This window comes from Cannabis sativa, chromosome 4 (assembly GCF_029168945.1).
Source record: "Cannabis sativa cultivar Pink pepper isolate KNU-18-1 chromosome 4, ASM2916894v1, whole genome shotgun sequence".
In the NCBI taxonomy this organism is placed as follows: Eukaryota; Viridiplantae; Streptophyta; class Magnoliopsida; order Rosales; family Cannabaceae; genus Cannabis; species Cannabis sativa.
Genome location: NC_083604.1, coordinates 42,046,705 through 42,069,231, shown reverse-complemented (window position 1 = coordinate 42,069,231; position 22,527 = coordinate 42,046,705). Strand labels below are relative to the sequence as shown.

General features: G+C 35.8%; 3 protein-coding genes across 3 annotated transcripts; 1 reads left to right on the top strand and 2 right to left on the bottom strand.

The window, feature by feature from the left end:
- Nucleotides 1-1,416: 1,416 nt before the first annotated feature.
- LOC133036936 (uncharacterized) lies at nt 1,417-3,039 on the bottom strand. The gene is made up of 5 exons (XM_061113716.1): nt 2,860-3,039; nt 2,517-2,701; nt 2,348-2,416; nt 2,019-2,297; nt 1,417-1,606 (listed from the first exon to the last, which is right to left on the bottom strand). Exons 1-5 carry the CDS (start codon nt 3,037-3,039, stop codon nt 1,417-1,419), a joined length of 903 nt encoding a protein of 300 aa, XP_060969699.1.
- Nucleotides 3,040-4,922: 1,883 nt separating this feature from the next.
- LOC115715086 (S-adenosylmethionine carrier 1, chloroplastic/mitochondrial) lies at nt 4,923-10,586 on the bottom strand. Its single transcript, XM_030643885.2, has 13 exons — nt 10,431-10,586; nt 10,232-10,300; nt 9,005-9,112; nt 8,129-8,211; nt 7,803-7,879; nt 7,535-7,625; nt 6,846-6,899; nt 6,673-6,768; nt 6,415-6,504; nt 6,143-6,194; nt 5,681-5,742; nt 5,440-5,520; nt 4,923-5,347 (listed from the first exon to the last, which is right to left on the bottom strand). The coding sequence occupies exons 2-13, from the start codon at nt 10,284-10,286 to the stop codon at nt 5,219-5,221; spliced, it is 978 nt and encodes a 325-aa protein (XP_030499745.1). The 5' UTR covers nt 10,287-10,300; nt 10,431-10,586; the 3' UTR covers nt 4,923-5,218.
- A 5,051-nt stretch (nt 10,587-15,637) lies between these two features.
- Nucleotides 15,638-20,302, top strand: LOC133036935 (uncharacterized). The gene is made up of 2 exons (XM_061113715.1): nt 15,638-16,084; nt 19,970-20,302. Exons 1-2 carry the CDS (start codon nt 15,638-15,640, stop codon nt 20,300-20,302), a joined length of 780 nt encoding a protein of 259 aa, XP_060969698.1.
- The last annotated feature ends 2,225 nt before the right edge of the window (nt 20,303-22,527 follow it).

The following is a 22,527-nucleotide window of genomic DNA, read 5'->3' as shown; positions in this document are numbered from 1 at the left end:
GTAGTTGTTTAGCAAAGTCTAAAAATATCTAGGCTTAATATTACATTTTTATGAATATTAAACAAGAATAATAATAAAAAGGATTTAAGAAATCAACATAATTTTTTTTTATGCCAAACAAACCCTACTCAACAACACATGTTAATACCATACAACTACCCTATTCAACTAATGAAAAGTCTAAAAAAAAATGTTCTTACATGTGAGAGCAAAAGTAATGCTCTCACTTAAAAATTTTCCTATATACAATATCTAAATTTAAGGAAATAATGAAATGAAAGAAGAAGAAGAAAATAATAATAACTACTTGTTTTAGAAACTTAGCAAAATGATTTTATTTTGATTTGTGAATAACTATTTTTTTAAACCAGAAAATTAAACTTTTATTAAATCAAATCAGTTACCAAAGTAGCTTCCAAACCAGTAGGGAGACATCCCCCGCGGGAAATACAACCCAGAATAGAACCAGAAGAACGAGCTAAAAAATTAGTCGTCTGGTTCTAGGAACGTTTAACAAAATTAATTGAAATAGGAAACAAATAAAAGGATTGCATAAGAGCAATACAGTCCGAGATAATTAGCCCCACCAGAGATGATATCAGCTTCTTCTGTTGCACGGCTTGCACCAGCAGTAGCGAATCCGACTCCATAACCACATCAGCAGGCACACCGCCCTCCACCCACCTTCCTTTCACCTAACTCAAAGCCTCCTTTAAAGCCATAGCTTCAACCATAAACAGAACGGACAGACCATAAGTTCTAACCGCCAAAGCATCTATGAACAATCCTTCATGATCCTGAGCAATTCAACCCAAACCGAGACTATTATCATCATCAAAAACAACAGCATCGCAATTAACCTTTATCTCACCAAAACGAGGTTTAGTCCATTGCTCACAACCAGTTGTATTCAGACTAGAAATTGGCGATACAACACTCTTTTCCAGCTGAGCATTCTTCCAAGAATCAAGGTAAGTAATTGCAGCATTCACCACCCTCTCCAATGACAAAGCCTTATTACTCCAAACCAAGCCATTACGAGCACCCCAAATACCCCATAGAATCATAGTAAGCTTCTCAATACAATCCACAGGCTGAACCTTGCAGAAGTTATCAAACCAGCTGCCAAAAACAGCAGCTTCTCCTCCTCCAACCGAAACTCCCAGCCCTCTGTCAATGCAGCTCTTTATGAAAGAGCAGCTGACCATTAGATGAAAAATGGTCTCATCCTCCCAATTACACAACGGACACAATCCGCTCACATGAACCATTTTAGACCGAAGGAGAAACAAGAGTAGGGAGACAATTGGTGAGACCCCGCCAAAGAAAATTCTTCACCTTAGGTGGCAATTTCAAGTTCCAAAATTTTCTCTAAAAACCTGAATTGTCTTGAGAATTCCACCTACCATTGCTTACCTACAAGGCGCGATAAGCACTTTTGACAGAATAATCCCCATAAGTCTTAAACATCCAAAACCAAGTATCCTCAACCGAAAAAGGGGACAAAGGAATACGATGAATTAAATCAACATCCCTTTGAACAAATAAATCCTGAAGAACTTCCTCATCCCATTCAAGAGAATCAACTTTTAATAAATTATTGACCCTACAATCATGAAGAGCCACATGAGTAGAGATAACATACGGATTCTCCTTGCACGGAAGTCATGGTTAATTAAGAACATGTATAGAGAAACAAGCTCCAACTCTCCATCTCGCACCCAGCTTAACCACAAATTTTGCCTCTAGAACACTTCGTCAAACATAGCTTAGATTAGCACCTAGCTCAACATCAAGGAACGAAGAATGGGGGTGATACCTGGGTTTAAAAACCGGAGCCACTAAGGAACTAGTATTCGTCAAAAGCCTCCAACCTTGCTTGCCTAACATAGCTAAGTTAAAATCTCAGAGGTTACGAAAACCCAAGCCTCCTTTATGCTTGTGCAGACAAAGCTTATCCCAACTCTTCCAATGAATGCCTTGACCTTGTGAAGACTTAATGTGCCACCAAAACCTACCCATAAGTCGATCCACATCTTCGCAAATTTCCAACGGGATCAAAATAAACACTCATAGCACATGTCAGTAACGATTGGATAACCAATTTCATAAGCACTTCCTTACCTACTCTAGACAGAAGCTTACTATCCCAATTGTGAATTCTCTTTCTCACCTTCTCTTTTACAAAGTCGAAGGTAACACTCTTATTTCTTCCCACCATACTAGGCAGCCCAAGATAAAAACTATGGTAATCCGCTGCCCTCATATGAAGAGTAGACAAAATAGATTCACGAGTCCTGGCATCGGTGTTAAAACTGAAGAAAATAGAAGACTTACCCAGGTTCACCTTCTAGCCCGATGCCCTTTCAAAAGTATTAAGCTACTCCTGGACATGCTGAGCCTCTTCCCTGATTGCCTTACAATAGAGAAAGTTGTCATCAGCAAACAACATATGGGAGACACAAGGAGCCCCCCTAACCACCCGAAAACCATGAAGCCACTTCCTCTCCTCTTACAACCGAATAAGAGCAGACAGACCTTCCACACAAATAATAAACAGATACGTCGACAGCGGATCTCCCTGACGGTTTCCTCGAGATGGGACAATAGGACCCAAACTTTCTCCACCATGAACAATGTTATATGAAATAGTTCGAAGACATTCCATGATCATATCAACCCAAGCCTCTGTAAAACCCATCTGTAATAAAATAGCTTGTAAGAAAGATCATTCAATTCTATCATATGCTTTACTCATATCTAGTTTTAGAGCCATACAACCATTCTTCCCATGTTGCTTACGTCTAAGGTAATGTAAGATCTCAAACGAAATAAGAACATTGTCAGTAATGAGCCTACCAGGAATAAACGCACTCTGAAACTCCGAGATGACCTTCGATTTTTGAGCCGATTAGCCATGACTTTCGAAATGATTTTATACGATACATTACAAAGAGCAATAGGCCTCAAGTCACCCATAACAGAAGGAGACTTCTTCGAAATGAGAACGAGATTAGTAGCATTTAGGCCCCGAGGCATGGTCTTAGATTGGAAGAAATCCTAAACCATCTTCACAACATCTTTACCCATAATATGCCAGTACTTCTGATAAAAAGCAGACGTCAATCCATCCGGCCCAGGTGACTTGTCTGCATTTGGAAGACAGCATGCCTAACTTCCTCCTTTAAAACTGGTTGTAAAAGAGTAATATTGTCCTCTTATTGAATGGATGGTTGTATAACATCAAGAACTTCAGCACAACTCGACCCCATAGAGTGAAAAATATCAGTGAAATAATCTATCATAACCTGAGACAAACCTGACCCCCATTGGACCCAAGCACCGGTCTCATCCTTTAATTCATGGATGAAATTATTTTTTCTTGAGCTAGTAGCAGCATGTAAGTATCTTGTATTTTGGTCACCCTCCCTAAGCCAATACTGCTTCGATCTTTGCCTCCAAAAGATTTCTTTTTGATGATAAATTTTAGCAAGTTGTTGTCTCACCTTCTTATACTCAGTAAGAGAATCAACATCCAACTGGCCTTTAAGGAGACCAATTCTGGTTTTAGAGCTTCGAATTCTCTCCTTGAAATTATCAGTTAAGCTCCTTCCCCACACACCAAGAGGGCCCTGAATAGCCGCCACTTTGTCGACAATGCTACTCGATACACAAGCTTCCCATTGCTCCTGAATAAAGCATAACAATTAGAGTCTCATTTTAATCATATTTCACAGCTCATTTTAATTCTATACACCCTCATTTTAAACCAATCAAAACCAAAACAAAATGCTCTTATAGGTGAGAGCAAAAGTGGTGCTCTCACCTAACAAAAATCCTATATATATGTATATATATATATATATATATATATAAATTAGCTAAAAAAATTCATATGTATGTGGCTTATAATTAAACTTATGTGTTGTTTTTCCTTACCAAAACAAAAAAAACTTATTTGTTGTTTTTATAATAATACTTATTGCGTATGTTTTTAATATAATAAATTTATATTTAATTGTTTTGGATTGAAATATAATTGGGTTAATTTCACAAATACACAAAAATAACTAAAAAATTACAAAAATACGGTTTCACAAAATTTTAAATATTTTTACGATTTTTTTGATTTTATTTACAAAAAATACAGTCTTTTTATATTGTACTCTTGTTAATTTGTTGTTGATTTTTTGTTATCTGCATGTTATTTTTTGTTGTTATTTTGATGTTATTTAAATGTTATTTTCATGTTACTTTTATGTAGTTTTCTTGTTGTTTTCATGTTGTTTCTATGGAAAACCGTAAAAATGTAGAAAATGTAATTTTTTTTACAAAAATAGTGCCTTATGTAATCATCCCAATATAATTTGGTTCAAGTTTTTTTTTTTTAAAAATAAAAAAGTGGAAATATTTGGTTTTTTTATTTTTAAACTTCAAAATAGTTTTTTTTTTTTTTGCATTTTTACAGAATTCCACGTAAAAAATCTTATAACAATTAACGAAGCAACCTAAATTGCAACCAAATTCCACATAGCAACCCACATAGAAACTACAAAAATCGTAAATTTGAAAAGAAAAGAAAAAAGTTAAAAAATCATATATGGAGCAATTTCCCTTGAATTTATAATTTAAATTAAATAGAAAATTCTTATTAAATAATATGCATTAATTTATTTATTTATTTATTTTTTTTATAAAACTATACATACAATTTTACTCATTTTTTTTTACATTTTAAAATGTGTTTTTTTTTTTTAAGAGAATTACCTCTTATATTATTTTTTTTTTAATTTACTGTTTCGGTTGCTACGGTAGTTTCTATGTGGATTACTATATGAATTTTAATATATGTATGTGGTTTTTTGTAAAAATAAAAAAAAAAAAAAAAAAAAAAAAAAAAAACCTATTTTGAAATTTAAAATAAAAAAGTCTTTTTCTTTATTCTATTCTAATTATATATTTAAAAAAAAATGAGAATATACTAGTCAATTACAAAAGTCTTAGATTTCTCGAGGAAAATGAGATACTCAAAATCAATTTATTGTGGAGTCAAAACCAAATAAACGAATCTTAAGATGATGGTACGCCTGGAATTAGAGAAGGGGAGAAGAAAAATAATAAAATAAATAAAACTAAAACTGAACTGAACTGAGCTGAAAACAATAGAATGAAAAAAGACCTAAAACTCTATTTGTAAGCGTCCTGCTTCATCTATATGTTAGTTAGCCTTCTTTGAGTCTTGTTGAACAACAGGTTGCCTCTCAGCAAGTAACCGTTTGGTGCGCTCGAGAACACCGAAAAAGATTGATCCGCCTATCCCTATCCACAGTACTCTTGGTCCAATTCCCTGCAGGAAAAGTAGAATCATAATGCATTACAATCTTGAGTTCACTTGAAAAACAGTGTTTAGAAAAGGACAACATAGAAATGTATGCATACCTTCAACAGAGCTGGAGGCCCTTCTTCTCTCACAATAGTTTGAACGCAATCTAAGATACCTTTGTACTGGTTGCCCGATCCCTTAAAAGAAGAAGAAAAGAAAAACAATATTATGGCTTTAAACGGAACAGTTCTATTTGATTGCATGAAAGGAAAACTTCATAAATTGCTGAAAAGTGCAAATATGCTTAGAAGAGTAAGTAAAATTTATGTCTAGATAAGAGGGACACAGATTCACTACCTGAACCATCAGCCTTGTTTTTATCACATCAAGGGGAGTGGTTGCAGCTCCAGTTAATGCTCCTGTAAATATATACAAATTATTACAAAGGACAACAATGGTGTCTCTGGTTATCTGCCTTCAGCCAACATTATCAGTAATCGAAACTAATAATGATATTCTGTCCCAATACTGCCTTCCCCTGCATTCCTACTTTATGAACCACAATCTTATACTAATTCAGAGTACAGATTATTCACTCTGTTAGCTAGAATACACAAGAATAATATTGTTCGCATTTCAGACATGGTAACAAAGAGTCTCTTAGACTCTTAGTATATAATTGATATGAACCAGTTCCACTGAAAAATTCATATAATTTAACTCGGTAACAGAAAATATTTCTACACATAGTAATAGAATGCTATTATAATAACTGTGTAGATGGCTGCATATGGAATCATGACTTAAATATCATCTTACCGGCAAAAGCACCAATTAAAGCATTCTCAGGATCATTCAACTCTCTCTTTACCTGCATACAATACCAATAAAAACAGGATCAAGATTTAACAAGGAGACGCATATAAAAACGATAATACGTTAGAGCTTTCCAACTTCTATGCCATTCACATTATAATCGTTTTGGTTACTAGCAAACATTGAAATTCTCTAAAGTCATTGTTATTCTCCAATATTTTATCTTCTGATTTGTACACCTATAAACATCATAAAATGTACAATTAGGAGCTTACCGCCAATTTATAACCAATCCGAAGCTGTTCGTACATGCAAAATTGGATTGCATCAAAGGGCAAATCTCTTAATAGAAAGGATCCATATCCCTACAATCCCACAAGGTGAAAACAGCAACAACAACAATAATAAGAAAAGTAGCTCAACCTATAAATATAAAAACAAATTAGAAAGATCAGCTTTTCCAACAAGAGAGATTACAATGATTTTCCTTTTTAACAAAGAAAGAACGTCACTAAAGCTGGGGAACCACTTACTGCGTAGAGTCCTTTAAAACCCTCCTTAGAAACGATAAGGCGAACAGCATTAGGGGCTGAAGCAAATTGCCCAGTTTGCATCCTTTGCTTAACAACCTAGGTTATAACGAAAGTAGAATTGGTCAGGTAAAAAAATTTGTATTTTCTTGAACATGAAAAACCAAACAAGATACCTCTGTTGGAACACGAATGAGGGAAGCAGCTAGTCCCCCTATAGCACCTGCAGTCTGCATTAGATTGCCCACCAAATAAGATATCACTCAAAAACAGTAACCCAACAATCATGCCAAAAAAAAAAGTAAGCCTTTACTGAAGATAGCTTATACCCGGTCACTTTTCGGAGAGTAGAATATGATAGGATAGAATTGGACAATTATTCTCTCATGTTTTTGTTATTGAATTAAATTACATATTAGAACATTAATCCACCTAGCGTAGAGTACTTTAATCTCATTGAGGAACTCAAGATAGTTTAATCCTACACAATCTTCCTCTTCATATACATCATCACTATCTGTATAAAAAGAAAGTTGTAACTTTGTATCCATTTTCTTTTCTCATCCTTATTGATTGCAAATGATCAATTCACTAATCTAAAGCTATTTCTCGTTATTTTTCATAATGCAATCTAAATTTATCCTATCCCACATATCAAACTAGGCCCAAGAGCATATATTATACATAATATTATCTAGAGAGCTAGATATGCTACTACATATACATTTGTGAATATGTACTTCAGTTAATTTTTTCTGGAGGAACGTACTCCAATACTCTAAGGGTCAATATAAATCATTATAGTGAGGTATACAACATTTTATTAAACTCACCAATGACCAAAGTATTAGCATAACTCTCTTACCAGGTGAGCTACAGCAGAAAGATTTTCAGGAACCATCCGCAATAGTTTCTGCTTCGTAGGTTCATAAACACCTACAAAGATTGCAGAAGCCCTGTATATACGGAAATTATATCTTCTTATAAGTGCAACAAATATATTTGCAAAATAGAAAAGAAAAGCCAAAAGAGTAAGTAATTATTATCAAACAAATGAGACATAACAGACAAAACACATATCAAATTCTTAAACAAGTATGTCCACATGCGTGAATTCAGTTCAAAGTACTTACGGTAAGACACCAGCAAGATTACCAGCCAATCCAGAATAAAGACCCTTCCAAACTATTTTACCTCCACCACGAACAGCCTGTAATAAAATTGATGACAATTAGAGTCATCATCAAAAAATTGCAAACACAAATTATAAAAAATTGAAAGAAAACAAAAAGAAAAAGAAGAAGAAAAAGTAAAAAAAAAAAAAAAGGTTAAAAGTAGTCTGAGTAAACAACGTGGAATTCTGCATCAATAAATTGACATTACAAGTTTGACTGAACCAAATAGCCCCTCATGGGACATTATGTTTCATTTCAAATGTTGAAATTCATATTTAACCTGCCTGCAGCCGTGTCTTTATGGTATCAATAGGGTATAAAGCAGTTTCAACAACAACACCAGCTGTCCCTCCTGCTATGGTCCCCTCTGCAAAATCCACCAGATTAGCCAAAACAAGCATATCAGTATGTTAAGGAGACATGCTCAGAGATATCGATGGTATAACAAAGGGATATCCACTCTCCTGTACTCTCTATAGGTATAGACTTAAATGTCATTCCCCTATCTAAAAGGCCATAACTAAACAATATCGTAGACGCTTGTTGTGATTCTCCATTATTTAGAGATATAAAAAAATGAAAAAAAAAAAAATACATTCCTTGATCTCAGTTAGTCGAAAAAATATTCCTTTCCAGCGCAGAAGTATATATCTATCTTCAATGAGCTCATAATTTCCTTCAAATTGACATCAGCTTTTTGAAAGATAAGAGGCCAGGGACTCATTAAATCCAGCCAAAATTAGCACTCTTTCCTAAACCGTCGCCGAGGAACTTAGAAAAGCCACTCATCACAAGCTAAATTGGAGTAGTAATATGGAAATCTGCAATTTCTAGCTATGCAAAACCTAATTGTGCATTCCTGTCGGTAGCTAACTTTCCATTGATTCAGGAATACATATCCAAAGTCTACATGATAAACAATCGTAATGACAAAACAGACATTTTCACATGAAAGAGAGATAGAGTTTGGAATAGTAGCATGGATATGTCATCATTTAGAGTTCAAATTAATTTTTTCAGCATGATCAACAACTTGAAGAGTAAGAGCACAAATTGAGGTTCATTAACCACGATTTAATATGTGAGAGTAATATATAAGGAATTTGAACACCAAAATTATATTCTCTATGGGATCTTCAATTAAAGTAATTGTAGCCTACCAAATAAAGTACGGAAAAAGTCAAATGGCTTTTGTGCTTCCATGCTAGCAGCTGCAAAAATCTTCTTTCTTTTAAGTGACAAGTTTTGCCCGCTCTTGTGGCATGGATCTGCAAAATCACATCATTTGGTCAAAGATAGAGCAAATGTCTACAATACATAAAGTACTAAAAAGAAAGGAATACAAATCAATAGTTAGCATTTGGGACTGCATTTGAGAACTTGCAAGGCATTGGGGAAATTCTGCTGTGCCATGTTATGTTTGTAGGCTATTTTTAGAAGCTAAACTTTGGTCATGAAAAAACCAGTGACAAAAAAGATAAGGAAGAAGGACCACTTGTTTCCTTCTTAAATCTGCATAAAATTTTCTGTTTTCAGTCCCCTTGAGATTATTCTATAGCCATCAAAGCTATATTAAATTTTTCACCTTACGTTCCTTATGGCTTTCTTATTCCTTCATTATGTTAAAAGCCACACAAGAGAAGAGAGAAAAAAAAAATCTAAGAGTGTCAGAGATCAGTAAGCTGAAATCAACAACTACCATAACTTAATCTTAACATGTCGAATAACCACATCCCTTAACTTAATATGAACATGTCGAATAGGCGCATCCCTCGAAAGGAAAAATCCTTACTTCAGAGCTCAATCTAAGGGCTAAGGAGTTCCTTAAAGCGATTCATAATATCATTGTTGTTAATAGATCAGGAACCATTCCAATTCCCAATATAAAGTATCATTCAACACAGATGGGAGCAATATAACAGAAATATTTGGTTTCTTCAGATGCCCAGAAAGGTTTAAGGTCAGTTCAAAACATAAGAATGCAGTAGATTTACCCAAGGAACATAAGAATACCAGCAAAAAAGAAAAGAAAAAAAATTGAAGTAGAAAGTACCAGCTGGGCATATCAAATATAGAATGAGCCAACATTACCTCAACTTCTGAGAAGTTAAAGTTGGGCATTTGGGATGCCGGTTTGAGCTTACTAAACTTTTATTTAAGAAAATATAAGCACGTTACGATACTACTACATTTGCATTCATTCTTTTTAATATGCAAAAAATAAAAAAAAAATAAATAAATGAAGCTGAACTCAGAATACCATAGTTGATTAGGCATTATTGTATTCCATAAGAATTACTACTAACAATTATACAATACACCATGTCATGCATATTATTCAACTTCAACCCATAAAAGAAAAACAAAAAAAATAAGAAATGGGTTACCTGCAGAAACCAGTGTAGAGCTTTTGGCCTCAATGGTTAGCGGTAAAGGACCCATTCGAGGTCCAGCACCTAAAATCAGACAAAGGTGTGAAAATGAATTTGTAATCAATAGACGTAAAAATCCCAACTTTCATTCGTAAAAGATATAAACGAAATACACAACGTTGGGTTCGAGAGATAGAGAAAAGCATAGCAGTACCCGTAAAAGAACCCTGAGAGAGTGGTGTTTGCAAAAAGATTAAAATGCGGGTAAGAACAGTGCCACCACAGGCCACACAGGCAGGCACAGCTATGCTTCGTAGAATGGTATCGATACCGCTTTTGTTTTCATTTGATTGATTTTGTGTTAATTCCAATAGTGACCCAACGTTATCATCATCAAAAAAAAAAAACAAAAAAATTATATCATTTTTTATTTTTTATTTTAATTTTTACATTCATTTTATTATTTTTAATTTATACCTAATTTTATTATCTACATTAGAAACTCTAATTTTAATATGTTATGTGAGGTTATATTTTATACTTTGATTATAAAAAAAAGGTATTTATTAATTAAAATTATTTTAAAGTTATATTTAGTTAATATGTAATAAAAAAAAATCAACTTATCCCAAAAAAAAAAAAAATAGAAAATACAAGTTTCGGACTTCAAGTTTCGAGTTCAATTTCACATGTGGAAAAACTTTGAGAATTTTACAAAAATATTAGATTTTAGATAAATTTTACATTTATATTGTTATACGACAAAAATTATATTTATACTGTCTTTGCCTTTCTTTTTTCTATACGAGAATGGCTGAAAACATTCATTAATTCCAACAAGATGGAACAAAAATAGAAAAATCGACGTCAAATAAATAATCACGGCAAAACAGCTGTAAAACAACACTAAAATAAATTTTAAAAAAATGATTAAAAAAAACTAACCATAAACCCTCCCTAAACCCATCCACTCAATAGCAGTGAGTTCTGCCCCCACATCTAAGGTAACCTACACTGGTTTAAAGGGCTTTCAAAGTCTCTTTTGAAGACGCGAGTTGCCGGCGTGGCTTTAAAAAAAGTAAAACGAATTCTCGATGATTCTGGTGCGAAATATCGTAAAGGCGGTTAAAATTGGATCGAATGAGAAAGGTCCATAATACGTGAATTACTAAATAAAATTGTCATTTATGTAATTTATTGATTAGACCATACAAAGTCTCTTAATTAACAAATTGACCACAAAACCTCTTTTCTTCACAATTAATCCCTTGCTTAGTGAAAATTCTTATTTAAGACATAGTCTAATTTTAGAATTATAATTGATTAACTAAAATCAATTAACTGAGTTTGCAAGCAGTATTATCTCAACTAGTGAGGGGACCATGGGCCTATATAACCGAGCTTCTAATAAGCAAATCTAGAATTTACCAAATAAATTCCCTAACTTATTAATTCCTTATTGTACCACTATAGATCTTGGAATTGCACTCTCAGTTATATAGAAGGCTCTATATGTACCACGATATAGATACGTTATGATTATCCATTGTTACAATCCTAATAGTCAAGGATCCTCTATATATGATCTACACTGAATAGGGATAAATTTACCGTTCTACCCTTCAATGTATTTTATCCTTAAAACACTTAGCTACCTATAAATGATATTTCAGTAAACTAATATAATTACTGAAATGAGATCTCAATCATTTATCTCTATTCAGCCAAGCTCGAAGGAAATCATCGTTTCACTTCTAAAAACTTATAGAAGTTATAGATTCCATATCTATGATTAGCACTCCCACTTAATTGTACTATCATGTTCCCAAAATGTACGTATCACCCAGACCAAAAGGTAGGCTTAACTAACAAATTAAAAAACATAAATAACACTCTTGAGATCGAACCTAACCATGTCAGGATTAAGATTCATAGACCTAAGATCAACCATTGATATTGACTTAGAAAAATATAACAGTAAGTTTAGGATATCTTATCTAAGATCAATATCGGTCCCTTCCAATGTATACTCCATACATCCGATACTGGTAAACTTTGCCAATGCCCTGTAAAGGACATAACACTTATCCAAGATGTAAGAATACTTACCGTTGATTATCATGCCAGTCTAAATCAAGTGCACTGGCAAATCAGGGAATTAAACTTTTGAACATATGCTCATGATTATATTCCACTGTGCTGGCAACACTATAATCATGAACAAATGCATATGTTCTGGACTTAATAGAATTTATACATTATAAAAAATCATGAAATAAATCATGTGAATCATGCAACATAAAATGCGATTTCTGATCTTTATTAATTAGTAAATCTGACTATATTGAAATTGATTTTATTTAGGACACAAAACCCAACAAAGTCATGGCCGAGGTGAGCCTCAACTTTCGTCGCGGCGAGAGCACGATTCCAGATTTTTCCAAATTTTATCTTTTTTAAATCATAAGATTTTTATGGGGTATAAATAGGACTTTTAAGGTTCATTTTTAGAGACTTTTAGATTGCGTTTTTAAGAGAGAAACTCAAAGAAATAGGAGAAGAGGAAGATTGCTTCATCAATTGTTCATCAATTTAGTTCTTTTCTTTTCCTATCTATTTGCTTTTTAATTATGATGAATAGTATAGAGTTGTTTCTTTTTAGTTAAGGTTTATTTCAAAATCCTAAAACATGAATTATTGATTGTTAATAATGAATATTACTCTTGATTTCTCTCATATTAATTTTTTTTTATTTTTCTCTTTGAATGCTATGAATATTGTGAATTTTTGTTATGTGTACAGCTAATTAAAGTTTTACATTATTGTACTATCATCTTAGAATTAGTTCTCACCTAATAGTTTAGGATTCTGTAGTGGCCAAAAATTGCTCTAAGCCCAACGAAAAGGCCCAACAATCAAAGTACTTACAAAGCCCACTTATAAGTCAGAAACAAGGAACCCGTAAGCCCAATGGCTCACATGGGCCACGCCCAATCCATGCCTTTTGGGTCATACCCATATTCGAATGTCCAACCCACAATAAAGCTTGATCTTAAAGTGTAATGTTAGGGTTGACGTGTGAAGGAAGAAGAACATTAAGTTTCCCAACTAACCCACGAAAATAGCGATCTTCCCTAGCACAGCGGAGCAAGAATATCAACCCTCTAAGTGATATGCTAAGGGGAGGGTGCTCATCCAGGAACGAACCTAAAAGATGACGCTCATCCCTGGAGAAGTGGGGGAAGATCGTTTCTCTAGGGACGGACCACGTTTCAAGAGATAGTCGTTTTCTTAAGATAATAAATAGGCCCACACTGGGACTGGGTGAGGGCATCGAAAGATATACGAATATTCACACACTCTCTCTATAGTTTTACGACTAAACTTATCATTTCTCTACGATCTGACGTACTCTTTCTCATTCCGGTGAGCAAGGTTTGACCGTCGATCATCACATAACCATAGACACAGGAAGTATTTATTTACATTTCTTATTTTCTTTTCTACTTCGCACTATAAATTTACTGACTTGACCGTCGGAGTGCCTTCGGCCGGCACCATCCCAGTATCCCAAGGTCTCACGGTCATCCTTTTATCTTTGTTTCGCAGGTTGTCGGTGCCCACTAACGCTCATTCCGATCATTGTAGATTTTAGCGTCTCCAATTTGGCGCCCACCGTGGAGCCCTGATAAACTGACTGTGAGCAAGGCGATCTATCATTACCACACTTCAGATTGCAGAAGAAGGAGAGTTTGTTGCCCAAGAACAACCCAATGTCAATGAAAAACTTGCCACAATAATGGCCCAGATGCGCGAGATGGCTGAACGAACTGGAGTTCTGGAGCGAGAAAATGCAACCTTTAAGGAGGAGAACGCAGCATTTAGGAGTGAAAATGCCGCAATAAAATCACAAATGGAGTCACTGAAGGCTACCATGACGACTCCTGGTGTTGCTCAAAGTCGTTCCGAGTTCCAATTGCACCAATGGCATCACTAGACTCAACTCCTATAAGAACAGAGACCCAAGTCTCTGATCAACAAACACTCGGAGGGACATCGACTCCAACGTTAGGAAGTCATTCTGTCGTAGGAGGCTCTCAACCTCAACAATCTGAACATACTGATATGCAAATAGATGGGACAAACTCTGGAGGTCTAACGACCAACAATGTGGCCTCTGACCTGCCTATAGTCAATCTTCCTACAACTGGCCTGCCTACGGTCAGCCTTCTTGCAACTGGCCTGCCTACGGTCAGCCTTCCTACATCTGGTCTGCCTACGGTCAGCCTTCCTACAACTAGCCTGCCTACAGTCAGCCTCCCATCGACTAGTAATTTGGGGGTTGCCACTACAACATCTGATCGTCCAACAACGTCTCCTTTTGAAGGACTCCCACCATCACAGGTAACTGCCACACAGTTTATGCTAAACTCCAATCTGAATCCATCTTCTGTTGATGCAGGTCATACCACCATTCATACTCTAACTCAGGAGGATTTGATTGAACGAGCGATCGCTCGGAGGTTCGAAGGGATAGAAGCAATGGTCCAACGTATCTCAGGGGTTCCAACGCCAATAAAGAAAAGTTTGCCTAGCAGTTTTGCCGACTCACCTTTTGGTGATGCCATTACATTGGTCGAGATGCCAAAGAAGTTTGTGTTCCCATTAATGAGGATGTATGACGGAACAAGCAATCCAAACGATCATATAGCTAGTTATAAGCAAAGGATGTTCACTGCTGCCATCCCTCGCGAGTTGCACGAGGCATGCATGTGTAAGGGGTTTGGGTCTAGCTTGGTTGGCCCAGCCCTCCAATGGTATACGAATTTACCCAATAATTCGATTTCTTCTTTTGCTCAATTAACAGATGTTTTTGTAGAACAATTTGCGAGAAGTAGGAAATTGGAGAAACTCTCAGATGACCTATACCGCATCAAACAAAGGAGAGGCGAATCCTTACGAGACTATGTGGCAAGATTCAATGTTGAAAAAGTTTCCATCACAGCATGCAACGTGGACACAGCCATTACCGCCTTCCGTAAAGGCCTGCAGGTAGAATCTGACCTTTATAAAGAACTAACAAAATATCCATGCAGGACAATGGAGGACGTGCTTGCCAAAGCTTGGGCGCAGATCAAGTGGGAGGAAGACGAATCCAATAGAAAATTGACAACATCCTACTCTTACTCTCGCGACAATAGAGTACCGAAGAGGGTAGAGCGACGGCAGTCCTACCATTATTCAGAACCTTATCCAACCAACAGATCACAATCATACAGAGATAGCGAGAACTCCACCCACTCACACAGACCAAGAGATTACATTGCAAAGACAACACTACCTCGACGGATGAGGGAATCAGACTAGGGACCGATTCCTGAATACAACCTGAACATTAGCCTTGTCGAAGTAGTTGCAGTAATGAAAGGAATGGGAAACCAAGTCAAGTGGCCTGAAAATATTAAAAAATCAGCGGCAATGCGCGACATGACAAAGAGGTGTGAATTTCATAATGACCACGGACATACCACTCCAGAATGCATAACATTAAGGTATGAAGTGGCTGGACTCTTGCGCAAAGGTCAATTGCAAGATTTTTTATCAAACAAGGGAAAGATGACCGTGACGGAAGCAGACAAGAGGCCAACAACACCCCCAGAACCACCTCAGCGCACCCGAACATGTAATGTCATCTCTGGAGGGTCAGAGGTCAGCGGCGTAACATACTCAGCCGCTAAGAGGCATGCACGTGAAATAGTCGGGATAGAGGGTAGACCAAAGAAACAAACAACAGCCTATAAAGGCCAGACCATCAGCTTTGTGGACGACGAAGCTTCAGATTTTCTTAATCCTCACCATGATGCTTTTGTTGGATATTTATTTTACCAGGATCTTAGATCTACTCACAAGTATGTTGTTTAACACCCTAAATATGAACTATCTAAACGATAATTAAACACATATAAAGTTAAGAAAACCTTACATTGGTGGCAGCGGAATAATGTCTCCTTCCACTCAAATCTCTAACCCTTGTATCCTTTCTGTCGCAGAGTATTATCAAGATCTGAGCCCGAATGTCCTTCTCTTTGTGTGTGATCCTTCACAGTCTTTCAATCTATGATTGAGGTACCACTTGCTGTGTGTGGGCACTACTCTATCACTAAGGTTTCGAAATTGTGAAGAGGAAAAGAGAGAGCGATAGGGTCGGCTATAGAGAAAGTGGAAGGCTCAGTTTTTCTGAAAAAAAAAAACAATTTTTGATTTTCTGACAAAAAGCTTGAAAAACTTGTTATTTGACTGAGTCATCACTTTCTATTTATAGGCAACTACTAGGTTTAGGTTAGTAATTATTTGGCATTAAAATAATGAAAATATTAATTGGAAAAAGCTTCTCAAGTGGTCGGCCACAGGTGTTATTGGGTCTTACCTGGGTTTTGCAGTTTTCACAATTTTTATTTTTATTTTCTCAAAAACGCCAATTTTCCAATTCTAACCATTTAAATGCCAAAACTAATTATTTAATAACTAAAATAGATTATTAAATAATATTTTCATTTAATATAATTATTAATTAGACATATAGAGTCTCTTAATTAATAAATAAACTTAGAATCTCTTTTCTTTACAATCTCACCCCTGCTTAGTGAAAATTCACAAATTAGACATAGTCTAACTTTAGAATTATAATTGATTAATTACAAATCAATTATTGAGTCTTACAAGCAGTATGGTCTCAACTAGAATGGGGACCATGGATCTTTATGCTGAGCTTCCAATAAGTGAACTGAATTTACTAAGTAAATCCCTACTTATTAATTCCTCATTGAATCCACTCTTAGAACTTAGAATTGCACTCTCAAACTTATATAGAGCATTCTATAGGTTTCATGATATAGATATTGTTGGAATTATTTTACCAGGATCTTAGATCTACTCACAAGTATGTTTATTAACACCCTAAATATGAACTTTCTAAAACGATGAAATAAACACGTACAAAGTTTAAGAAACCTTACATTGGGTGTAGCGGAATTAAATGACTCCTTCCGTTCAGATCTCTAACCCTTGTATCCTTTCTGTAGCAGAGTATTATCAAGATCTGAACCTGGATCTCTTTCTCTGAATCCTTGATGCTGAAACTCCTTTGCTGATGATCTTTCTTCACGATCTTCCTCACTATGATTGAGGTATTGCTTGCTGTGTGTGGGCACTACTCTAATCACTAGGGTAAGTTCGAAATATGAAGGAAGAAGAGAGAGAGAGGGTGGCGGCCAAGGAAGAGAGAGAAGGCTCAGGTTTTTTCTGATTCAGAAGTGTAATTTTCCTGAAGCCTTCACTATCTATTTATAGCATTCCACTAGGGTTAGGTTTGAATTATTTGGCATTAAAATAATGAAAATATCAGTTTAAAATGCCTACAAAAGTGGTCGGCCATGGCTTGATGGATTTGGGCCTTGCTTTTTGCAATTTTACAATTTTAACACTTTTGTATCTGATTTTCTCAAAAATGTCAATTTTCTAATTCAACCATTTAAATGCCAATTCTAACTATTTAATAACTATAAATAATTATTAAATAATATTGTCATTTATCATATTTATTAATTGAACCATACAAAGTATCATAATTAAAAAATATGCCCCTAATAACTCTTTCTTTACAATTTCGCCCTTACTTAGTGAAAATTTCACAAATAGACATAGTCTAATTTGTGAATTATAATTGATTAATCAAAACCAATTACATGAGTCTTAAAAACAATATCATCTCAACTAGTGCGGGGACCATGTGTCTATATAACCGAGCTTCCAATAAGTAGATCAAGAATTTAGCACTAAAATTCACTAACTTATTAATTCTTCGTTGAATCCACGCATAGAACTTAGAATTGCACTCTCAGTATATAGAATGCTCTATATGTTCCACCATATAGATGCATCATTAGTTATCCATTGTTATAATCCTAATTTGATCAATGATCCTCTATATGAATGATCTACACTGTAAAGGGATTAGATTACCGTAACACCCTACTATGTATTTTATCCTTAAAACACTTGACCCCATATAAATGATATTTCAGCTTATGTGAAATGAGTAATGCACCATTTTTGTTCGTTTGGTCAAGCTCGAAGGAGATCATCCTTTGCTTACTATTCGCCAGATAGAAGCTATAGATTCCATGTTTATGCTAGCGCTCCCACTCAATTGCACTACCGTGTTCCCAAAATGTACGTATCACCCTGACCTAAAAGTAGGCTTAACTAACAAATCAAAGAACATGAATAACCTTTCAAGATTGAGTCTAATCATAACAGGATTAAGAACATTTGATCTAGGATCAAGTTGGCGATATTGACTTGAATAGATTTTACTGTAAGTTTAATTAAATCTAAGTCAAAGTTCAATATCGGTCCCTTCCGATGCATACTCCATGCATCCAACCTGAGCTTTACTTTAACCAATGTTCTGGAAAGAACATAGCATTTCTCCAAATGCAAGTAAACTCTTGTTTTAGATTATCATATCAGTAAAACCCTGTGTCTGATAAATCTAGGAAACTTTATTCACATAGTCATGTTTACTTTCCAATGTGATGACAGCACAATAAACATGATCAAGTATGTGAAAAGGGTTTAAGATGAATTTATAAATCAAATAGACAAGCAATTGATAAAGTGAACCAAAACATACACAAATGAATGAAAAAATACTTTTGTTTCTTTATTGATGTTGAATAAAATAGATTACATTGAAATGGAGTTTTATTTAGGGCAAAAAACCTAACAGATATGCTATCTCATTTAACCATTATTATAATCTTAATGTGATCAAAGATCCTCTATATAGATGATTTACATCGAGATGGGATAATTTTACCGTTTTCACCCCTCAATGTATTTGGCCCCTTAAAACACTTAGCTACCTGTAAATGATGTTTTAGTGATCTATGAATTAGTCACTAAAACAAGAGCTCATCCATTTACTTCTATTTAACTAAGCTCGAAGGGAATCATCACTTCACTTCTATACACCAGTAGAAGCTATAGATTCCATATTTATGTTCAGCGCTCCCACTCAATCATACTATCATGTTCCCAAAATATACGTATCACCCTGACCCAAAAGTAGGCTTAACTAATAAATTAAAGAACATGAATAGCACTCCTGAGTTGAGCCTAAACATATCAGGATTTAGATTCTTTTAATCTAAGATCAACTATTGATATTGACTTGGAAAGATACAACGGTAAGTTCATAATATCTTAACTAAGTTCAATATCGGTCCAGTCCAATGTATACTCCATACATTCGAAACTAGTATACTTTACCAATGTCCTGGAAAGAACATAACACTTACTCCAAGTGTAAGTACACATCATCGCTGATTATCACATCAGTGTAAATCCAAAACACTGATGAAACAGGGACTTAGTCTTTTGAATCATATAATCACAATCACATTCCACTGTGTTGACAATACTGTAATTGTGAATAAATATATGTTCTGGACTTAACAGATTTTGTGCATATATTAAAACATATTAAACCATAAGCATGTAAAATTCATGCAAACATAAATCACTTCAAATTTCTTATATTGATAACTAATCAGATTGTAATTGGTTTTATTTAGGGCACAAAACCCAACAGCTTTAGTCATTTCTTTATTTATTTCGAATTGTTTTACTAAACGTATATTGATCGATAACGGTGGCTCTTCTAACATCTTATTTTTGAATGCTCTCAAGGAGATGGGGATCGATGAGGCCACCATCATTCGCAAGTCCACAGTATTGGTTGGGTTTAGTGGAGAGCAAAAACACTCAGTCGGTGAGGTCATACTCCATGTTTATGCAGAAGGAGTCAACCTACAGACGAAGTTCCTTGTAGTTGACTCTCCATCAACTTATAATGCAATCTTGGGCCGGCCGTGGATCCATTCCATGAAAGCTGTGCCATCCACATACCACCAAGTGATCAGGTTCCCAATTAAGTGGGGAGTGAAAGAAATATGGGTAGCCCAAAAAGCTACTCGTGATTGTTATCAAAACTCGCTAAAAGAGAAATCGACAACATTATAGCAACTACAGCAGTCTAGTCCGACCTTTGCACCGGATGAACCCAGTATGGAAGACCTAGATGATGTGTGCATTAGCAAGGAGTTCCCATACCATACAGTCCAGATTGGAAAAAAGCTTACACCCGAGTTTCGAGCTAGGCTGATCGAATTCTTAATCAAACACCATCACTGCTTTGCATGGTCCCATGAGGACATGACAGGTATTGATTCTAACATTATTGTTCACAAGTTGCAGGTTGACCCTGATTATCCACCGGTCAGGCAAAAAAGACGTAAATTCGCACCCGATCGTAACAAGGTGATAAATGAAGAGATACAAAAACTAATTGATGTGGGATCAGTCAGAAAGGTTGACTATCCCGACTGGTTAGCCAACGTAGTAGTTGTGAAGAAGAAGAATGTTAAATAGAGGGTATGTATCGAGTTTACTGATCTGAACAAGGCATGTCCGAAGGATTCGTTTCCACTTTCTCACATTGACATGATGGTAGACGCAACAGCTGGACGTGAATTGTTGAGTTTCATGGATGCCTTCTCTGGTTATAACCAAATCTTAATGCATCCCAATGATCAAGAAAAGACATCATTCATAACTGAGCGAGGAGATTTTTGCTACAAAGTCATGCCGTTCGGACTAAAGAATGCAAGTGCCACGTACCAAAGGCTGGTCAATCAAATGTTTGCCAATATGCTTGGAAAGACGATGGAAGTTTACATTGACGACATGCTTGTCAAATCTTTAGCAGCAGAGAATCACCTCGATCACCTCAAGCAAGCATTCCAGGTATTAGAAAAATACAATATGAAACTTAATCCTACTAAATGCTCTTTTGGTGTCTCTTTAGGAAAATTCTTAGGTTACCTCGTCACAAAAAGAGGGATCGAAGCAAATCCAGACCAGATAAGATCAATCCAAAATATACAATCTCCAAAGTCAATCAAAGACATTCAACATCTCAACGGAAGGATAGCAGCGCTCAGCCGTTTCATTTCAAAATCGTCTAACTGTTGCCACTTATTCTTTTTAACCCTCAAAAAGACCAAAGACTTTGTGTGGACGGAGGAATGCGAAGAAGCGCTAAGATAACTCAAGAGCTATCTCACCTCCCCTCCACTCCTAGCGAAGCCAAAGGATAGAGAAACATTGTACATGTATTTGGCAGTTTCAGAAGCAGCGGTCAGCGTTGCACTAGTTCGAGAAGATGAAGGAAAGCAACAACCGATTTACTATGTTTCGAAGACATTGCTAGATGCTGAAACAAGATACACTCAGCTGGAAAAATTGGCCTTAGCGCTTGTCACAGCAGGGCGCAAGCTCAGCCCTATTTTCGGTGTCATCCTATAGTGGTGATAACCCAATACCCACTCCGTAGCATTCTACACAAACTGGAACTTTCTGGACGCATGATCGAATGGGATGTTGAGCTCAGTGAATATGACACAACATATCAATCGAGGACAGCCATCAAGTCAGAGGTATTGGCAGATTTTATTGCTGACTTTTCTTGTGTTGGACAGGTACAAGCAGAAAAGGAATTATTATGCTTAAACGAGCAAACAAACTCGACATGGATTCTAGCAGTAGATGGATCAAGCAATAGCAAGGGAAGTGGCCTAGGAATCGTCCTTACCTCCCCTTAAGGAGATGTTATCCAACGGGCAATCAGATGTGACTTTAAACTTACCAACAATGAGGCTAAATACGAGGCGTTGATCGCTGGGCTAGATCTATCCATTTAGTTGAATGCCAAAACCATTGAAGTCGTGTCAAATTCTTAACTTATCGTAAACCAACTCAATGGGTCATACCAGGCCAAAGATTCAAAAATGGCATCCTACCTCCAGATTGTTCAAGACAAGATTTCAAGATTCACAAAATTCATCATTAACCAAGTGCCGAGACTAGAGAACAACCACGCCGGCGCTCTTGCTAATCTCAGCTATTCTATTCAAATCAAAGATGGAGTCACCATTCCTGTGGTGATAATGCAATGGCCAGCGACCTGGAAACCCAACGAAGATGTAAAAAGTCTGAATGAACAAGACAACTGGATGACGCCAATAATAGAGTACCTAGAGGATGGAACCCTTCCACACATGACAAGAACGAGTCAAGAAAACTAAGAGCTAAAGCGGCTAGATTTACACTATACAATGGGAAACTCTATAGACGATCATTCTCAGGGCCATTGCTCAGATGTCTGTTACCGGCTAAATCGACCTACA